The sequence below is a fragment of the Balaenoptera physalus genome, assembly GCF_965194825.1.
Source record: "Balaenoptera physalus genome assembly, chromosome: 9".
In the NCBI taxonomy this organism is placed as follows: Eukaryota; Metazoa; Chordata; class Mammalia; order Artiodactyla; family Balaenopteridae; genus Balaenoptera; species Balaenoptera physalus.
The window spans coordinates 8,000,327-8,007,972 of NC_138888.1; the positions used below are offsets into that span (position 1 = coordinate 8,000,327).

At 43.1% G+C, this 7,646-nt stretch overlaps 1 protein-coding gene across 2 annotated transcripts; it reads right to left on the reverse strand.

Moving 5' to 3' along the window:
* Positions 1-93: 93 nt before the first annotated feature.
* On the reverse strand, positions 94-7,569 carry MRPL18 (mitochondrial ribosomal protein L18). Of its 2 annotated transcripts, none has more exons than XM_082475680.1 (4): positions 6,710-7,569; positions 6,221-6,407; positions 1,137-1,219; positions 94-469 (listed from the first exon to the last, which is right to left on the reverse strand). In XM_082475680.1, the coding sequence occupies exons 1-4, from the start codon at positions 6,759-6,761 to the stop codon at positions 402-404; spliced, it is 390 nt and encodes a 129-aa protein (XP_082331806.1). In that variant the 5' UTR covers positions 6,762-7,569; the 3' UTR covers positions 94-401. The 2 variants fall into 2 exon arrangements, with proteins under 2 accessions (XP_082331806.1, XP_082331805.1); XM_082475679.1 differs by having other exon boundaries at positions 988-1,219; positions 6,710-6,878.
* Positions 7,570-7,646: the final 77 nt, after the last annotated feature.

Genomic DNA, 7,646 nt, shown 5'->3' on the forward strand with positions numbered 1-7,646 from the left:
CTGTGACCCAGCCACGGTGATAAGTGCATAAACCTATGTGTACCCATGCCACAGTGAGCTCAAAGGCGGAGAAAATGTCATATAACCAGAAAATAAGAGTTCACAATATACCTTTATTCTTTAACTTATAAACAACATTTAATTTGTTCCTCAAAAGTTAATTATAATTGGCAACAGCTCTTCTCAGATACTTCTCACGTCCGAGAGAGAAGAATTTAGCCCTGGATTTAAAACAAACACACAGAAGGGGAGAAGACGACAACTTTAACTACTAATAACATTCCACTGTTAGGTTATTGTACAAGACGTCCAAGCTGGCGGTTCTTCTAGAGGCTCTCTTCTGATGAATGAATAGCTGACAGCTTTACATTTACAAGTATCAAACAACGCTTCTGCTTCATTCATAGATTCTCCGAGGCTCCTGCAGCACCACACCACCTTCTGTCATGGCACTCTGCAGTCGTTTCATCTGGTTTTGAAGATCAGGAAAAAATGGAAAAGATTAAGTCAACACCACAAGCTGACAATAGTTCACTTCCCAAGAGAAAGAGAAATAAACAACTGATTTGATCCTTGCTAACTTCCCAGCCTACACTGGTTTTTCAGAAAGTGACCTTAATAATGACACAGATAAGAAAAAAGAGGATGTAGAGATGTCAAGGATTAGCAGCATTTTAAAATATTCTATAGACAAGATGTTACTGTATGAATAGGAAAGCAGAGTGGTCAACATTATGGCTATGGAATCAGTCACGTGGGTTTGAACCCTGCCCCGTGCCACACGGACTGGGCCAGCCAGCCTCAGCTGACCTACAGAACATGAGTCCTGACACGCTATAGGCTGCTGTGAGGTAATGCACATCAGGATACTCACCTCAGGGTCTGACACTTGGAAAGTACTTAATAAATGGAACTATTATTATGTAAGTATCTAGTGTCAAGAATTAACACAATACCTTTTAACTAAGTACATGAAAACAAAAATACCGAGTCTGAGGCTGCCTCCCAAGGAGTTGGCTGGTAGACCATGAAGTTGATTCCTGCTTCCAAGCACCGCTCTGCCAGCACTCGTCCTACACTCTCACAAGCCACCACATTTCTGGTGCTATAAAGGTGCTTTTTAATGGCCCATTCACGAGTGGATGCCGAAACCACAGCCTGGCCATTGCGATGCTCAACAAGCGCGTCTATGTGATGCTGACTCCTTATAACTCGCAACCTAAACGAGGTGAGAGAATAAAATCATAAAAGAATTCTAAAGATAAATGATTTCAGGTGAATAAATGCCAAAATATTTCTCAAGAATGTAATGTCTAGTTCATTTACTTCAGCATACTTAACCTGGCTTTTGCTTGGGAAAGTTGTTTTTCCCTTGCTCTTATGAGAATATCATCAGCAATAAACCAAACATTTCTACTTAGCCTCAAATATCCAGGAGAAATTTGGTATTTCTGACTGCTGAGATTTACACAGCATCTACTTCAAAAAAGGATTTGAAGAGGCAAAGCTAAGTTGCTGACCCTGCACTGGATAAAAATATACTTACTACATGCTATTTTTTTTTTTTTTTTAAAGGAAGGAGATACTTTATTTTTTGGCCACGCCATGCGGCATGCGGGATCTTAGTTCCCTGACCAGGGATCGAACCCGTGCCCCCTGCATTGGGAGTGTGGAGTCTTAACCACTGAACCCCCCTGGGAAGTCCCCTTACTATATGCTTTTATTTTCTAGCTAACGATTTAAATATAAGAACAGAAATCATAAGTGTACTAGAAGAAAACATGGGAGAAGTTTTAAGTAATGTCAAAGTAAGATAAGCCTACTTAACTATATCAAGCTATTTAACATGACCTCAAACTACATCATATGGCTTTTGTTTAAAAAAAAAATTAACAAAGTTTTCTGCATGCTAAGAAAAACAAAAAAACAAAACAGTAAAGTGAAGTCAAAAGGCAAGCAATGAAACAAAAAATATTTTTAAATCCTATATTGTTCTAATTTCCATAGTATGTAAAAAGCCTCCTATAATCAATAAGAAAATGACCAGTAACTTAATAGGCAGAGGATGTGGACAGACTGTTCACAGAAAAGAAAAATATTAATGACTCTTAAACCCATGAAAATATGCCCAATCTCACTGCTAAATTGCATGGACAAGACAATTCATTTCAACACTGTTTGAAATCATAAAAGATAATCATCAATAGGGAGTCAGTTAATTAAAACAGCCATGCAACGGTATTTTATTTTTATTTTTAACATCTTTATTGGAGTATGATTGCTTTGCAATGTTGTGTTAGTTTCTGCTGTATAACAAAGTGAATCAGCTATATGTATACATATATCCCCATATCCCCTCCCTCTTGTGTCTCCCTCCCACCCTCCCTATCCCAGCCCTCTAGGTGGTCACAAAGCACTGAGCTGATCTCCCTGTGCTATGCAGCTGCTTCCCACTAGCTATCTATTTCACATTTGGTAGTGTATATATGTCCATGCCACTCTCTCACTTCGTCCCAGCTTACCCTTCCCCCTCCCCATGTCCTCAAGTCCATTCTCTATGTCTGCATCTTTATTCCTGTCCTGACCCTAGGTTCATCAGAACCTTCTTTTTTTTTTAGATTCCATATCTATGTGTTAGCATACGATATTTTTTTTCTCTGACTTACTTCACTCTGTATGACAGACTCTAGGTCCATCCACCTCACTACAAATAACTCAATTTCATTTCTTTTTATGGCTGAGTAGTATTCCATTGTATATATGTGCCACATCTTCTTTATCCATTCATCTGTCGATGGACACTTAGGTTGCTTCCATGTCCTGGGTATTGTAAATAGCGCTGCAATGAACACTGTGGTACATGACTCTTTTTGAATTATGGTTTACTCAGGTATATGCTCAGTAGTGGGATTGCTGGGTCATATGGTAGTTCTATTTTTAGTTTTTTAAGGAACCTCCATCCTGTTCTCCATAGTGGCTGTATCAATTTACATTCCCACGAACAGTGCAAGAGGGTTCCCTTTTCTCCACACCCTCTCCAGCATTTATCGTTTGTAGACTTTTTGATGATGGCCATTCTGACCAGTGTGAGGTGACACCTCATTGTAGTTTTGATTTGCATTTCTCTAATGATTAGTGATGCTGAGCATCCTTTCATGTGTTTGTTAGCAATCTGTATATCTTCTTTGGAGAAATGTCTATTTAGGTCTTCTGCCCATTTTTGGATTGGCTTGTTTTTTTTGATATTGAGCTGCATGAGCTGTTTGTATATTTTGGAAATTACTCCTTTGTCAGTTGCTTCGTTTGCAAATATTTTCTCCCATTGTGAGGGCTGTCTTTTCTTCTTATTTACGGTTTCCTTTGCTGTGCAAAAGCTTTTAAGTTTCATTAGGTCCCATTTGTTTATTTTTGGTTTTATTTCCATTTCTCTAGGAGATGGGTCAAAAAGGATCTTACTGTGATTTATGTCATAGTGTTCACGCACATATGGTCCCCTTATCTTTGATAAAGGAGGAAAGAATATACAATGGAGAAAAGACAGCCTCTTCAATACGTGGTGTTGGGAAAACTGGACAGCTACATGTAAAAGAATGAAATCAGAACACTTCCTAACACAGTACAAACAAACTCAAAATGGATTAAAGACCTAAACGTAAGGCGACGCTATTTTACACAGTTACTTCAAACAGTTATTTTACATAATTAAGAACAAAGTAGCAATTTATGACGCTGCTGCTGCTAACATTTACTGAACACTTACTGTGCCAGGGAGTCCTAATTGTTTACAGGTATAGCTCATGTCTCAAAATAATCCCATTATTCTTTCTTTCTTTCTTTTTTGGGCTGCAGAAACTGACACAGAAAGGTTAAGTAACTTAGCAAGGTTACAACTAATGAATGGTAAGTAATGAAGCTAGGTAGGATTTAAGTCCAGGGGTCTGGCTCCAGAGCCAATGTTCCCAACCAACACAAAATATTTCCAAGATGTATTTTTAAGTGTGTGTGTGTGTCTGTGTGTGTGTGTGTTGGGGGGTGATGGTGAAGGAGGTGGGTGGGGGAATGCAGAACAATGTATATGATGTGGTAAGATATATAATGAAAAAATACAAGTTCATACTTATCTGCATAGACTGGCTCTAGAAGGATACACAGAAACCATAGTCCCTTTTGGATTTTACAACATCTGTATACATTACACATTTAGAAATTAAGTTCATGATAAAGAAAACACTGAAATCAAACATTATACTAAGATTCTTAGTGTGAAATAGCATAAAAAGCACTGGATTTAGAAATGTGGGCTCTACTCCTAGTTTCGCTGGTAGCCCTAGTAAAAATCACAATCTCTTAATCCAGGGATCAACACACTTTTTCTGTAAGGGACCAGACAGTAAATATTTTATGGTTTGTAGGCCATATTGCAAGCAGAGAGGGTCGTGGGTCCCTGGAAAAAGAGAACTAGGCACGGCTTTCTTCACATAAGAGAAGCCATTTTTGGCCTAAGCCATTTAGTGATCTAAGCTTGGCCACAACGCCTGCTCTTGAACAGGTCTTGGTAATTAATGATCTTAAGGGAAGTAAGGGAATGCAGGGACAAAGGAAAAGCAGTCAAGAAACAAGAGTTCAGCGGTAAAACAGAGTCCTAGTTCCTCCTCAAGGGAAATATATAACAATCTGATACCGTCTTTAAGTTTCTCCATCCTCAGGTGGAGGATGGAAATGACTATGTTGACCCCTGTGACTTCAATCAACTAACGCTAGGACTCTGTGGACCCTGGCCCCAATTCCATGCTGAATTCTCCTCTGCTCAAGCCCCTTCAGGAATATGCTTGTATCCTTAGCTTAAAGCTCCCCCAGTTTTGCTGTTCCGGGTGACCCTGCTTTGGGGAAGATCTCCAGGGTTCTCCTTACTTGCTGCAACTAATAAATCCTTCCTTCTCCTGATCTTTGGCTTGCTTGTGTCTTCTGGCTTGACATCCACCAAGAGGCGAACCTAGTTTTCAGGTAACAACATGGGTCAACTGCTCAACTCAGCCACGGTAATACCAGAACAGCCAGGTAAGAATGAGTGGTGGCTGGGTGCCCATAAGACTTTCTTTGTGGATAATGAACTTTGAATTTTACACAATTTTCACATCGCAAAATATTCTTTGCATTTAAAAAAATCTTTTAAAAAAAATGTAACAGTATTTAGCCTGCAAGCCAGCTTTGGCCCAGGAGCCACAGTTTGCTGATCCTTGTCTTAAACCATTAGTGCAACAAAGGGGTAGGACTCATTATCTCCAAGGTCACTTCCAATTTTACACTGATAATACCGTGAATGGAGAGATAGGGAAAAAAGGGGGTAAACAGATCTCCAATTATTTAAATAATCCAAATATTAAGTAAAAGTGATAGTTTGGGTATTTCAAAAAAAATTCAGGATTCAAAATTCAGATTATTTTGACGATGAACTGCCTGCCCCCTTTCTTTGACCCCCCTCCTGTCTCCCTAAGCCTCAATTCCCCTGCTCCTGTAAAACGGGGGAAATTACTGCACCTGCTTCAAAAAGTACTTTTAAGGATTAAATGAGAAAATGCATATAAAGCACCTAGCACAGTTCCTGGCAAAGAGAAAGCATTCAATAACTAGCCATCTTTATAACAAAGAATAAACTCCTAAATGTTCTTCCTGCCTCTACCACTGCCCCCTTAAAAATGTGTTCTCCTCAAAGGAACCAGAATGATCTTCCATTCGGGCTCAAATTTTAAATCCCCTCATAGTTTCCCACTGCAGTGAGAATAAAGTCTAAAGCGCTTCCTTGATTTACAGAGCTAATGATGTGTCTCCTACCTGCCTCTCCATTTACCTCTTGGCCCTCTGAGCTCCAGGTACACAGGCCTTTCAGTTCCCCAAACGCGCCAAGCTCATCCCACCCTAGCTGTTTCCTTTGCAGGGAACGCTCTTCTTGGCAGATAGTTTGGCTTCTTCCCATTTTCCGAGGGGTCTTAGTCAACCAGTCCCCCATTCTAACTTTATCCTCTTTCAGTTTCCTCCATGACACCTACGTATTTATTCTTTGCCGCCCCCTTCCACTAACCCCTCCTAGACCCAGCGCAAGTCAGCTTCCTGAGAGGAGAGTCGCCAGCAGTTACCCGGCACGTTCCTTAAATGAACTGATGAAAACAATTTGCAGGGCACCGTGCATGCTCTGTGGTCAATACCTAGCAGAGTTAATTACCTGTGCCAGAACTCGCGGGAGGGCCACACTGTCCCCCAGCCCCGCTCTTTTCTGGCTACAGCTAAGAGCTCCAGATTCCGGGGGTTCCGGTTGGTGAACTCCGGGGCAACAGCTTCATTTCCTTCGGGGTCCGCTTCAGGCTTCACCGCTGGCTTGGAACTGGTCGACAGCGCTGCCACCCGACACCCTAAGAACGTAAACAACCATACGGATCTTTAAAACATGACGAAACGGACAAAACAAAAATATGATCTAACTTGTCCCCATCCTCTCCCTCTCAGCCTTCGCGCCCTGGAAGGGGGACAAAAGGTATGTTCGGTCACGGGGTGTAGTCATCACAGACCCTGGTCCTTAATTTTCTACTAGTGTCATCACGATGCTGTTAGCTCGTTTACTTTTCGATGGTATATGTTGAATGCAAAAGACGACCTGCATGTGCACATTGTGCTGACCCTGGGGAGTAATCAGAGACGTGGGAAGATGAATTACCGGGGTTCCTGCAAACCGACAACAGCTCCCAGAACCCCGACCGAAGCGCCATTGCTGAGGGGAATCGTAGCCAAAACCTCGGAAAGACTTTGCCTCGTTTCCTCACCGGCGTCCCAACGGCTCGCCGGCCGCAGCCATATTAACTTAGGGAAAGGCCTTAAGAGAACGTAAGGTCATAGACGCCTCGACCCGCGCTAACAAGCCCCCTGCTGCTGAGTGGCGGATAGGGCAATCCGTCATCTCCGCTCCTCCAATCAGCGCTTACGCTGGGGCGCACGCAGGCGCCGGATTCAACCAAGCACCTCGCAGCAACGCGCTTGGTGGTTGGCTCACGGTCCGTTAAGTCGGGCCGAGCTCATCGGGAGCGTTCCGCGTCCAAGGCACGGACGGCATTTTGTTACCTCGTTTGGGTCCTCGGGTCGCAAAGCATAGACCGATCGTTGTCCGACACACACGCACACGCCATTTGGGCTCTGGGAGGACGGGGCACCGCGAGATGCAGTTTTCAGAAAGGGTGGTTGTCGTTCTCCCACATGACCCATGGAGCTTATACCCGTGAGCCCGGGAACAAAGCCTGCTACTTGTCGCGTGCTCTCCTAGCTAGCTCATACATTTAAGGAAAACAAGAACGCCGGTTTATACACCACCAATTAAGACTCGCTCAGAACCCCGGCTCTCCCATACACGGCCCCACAACCCCGTTCCGTCACAGAGCTCCGCCCTACTGACCACCTTTTCTAGAAGGCACTAGAATGTGCAAACGCGCACGCGCAACCTGTGCCTAGCAGGGAAAACTTCGGCCCAGCACCCCCTTCCTCCAGCGGTCCGAGATACCGACTTCCGCCCTCCTACCTTCGCGCCCTTCTCATTCGCTCTCTAATTGAGCGGAAGTGCTGGATCCGCCCCCTTCAGGTTCCTCACTTCCTGCGCGTTCACG

Bases quoted from the DNA above. Each gene is read 5' to 3' on its own strand.
- MRPL18 (XM_082475679.1), bottom strand. From the start codon at position 6,761: ATGGCGCTTCGGTCGGGGTTCTGGGAGCTGTTGTCGGTTTGCAGGAAC. The intron at 6,408-6,709 runs GTAATTCATCTT...TTACGTTCTTAG, and splicing joins GTCGGTTTGCAGGAACCCCG to GGTGTCGGGTGGCAGCGCTG. The intron at 1,220-6,220 runs GTAATTAACTCT...CACCTCGTTTAG, and splicing joins TCCCGCGAGTTCTGGCACAG to GTTGCGAGTTATAAGGAGTC.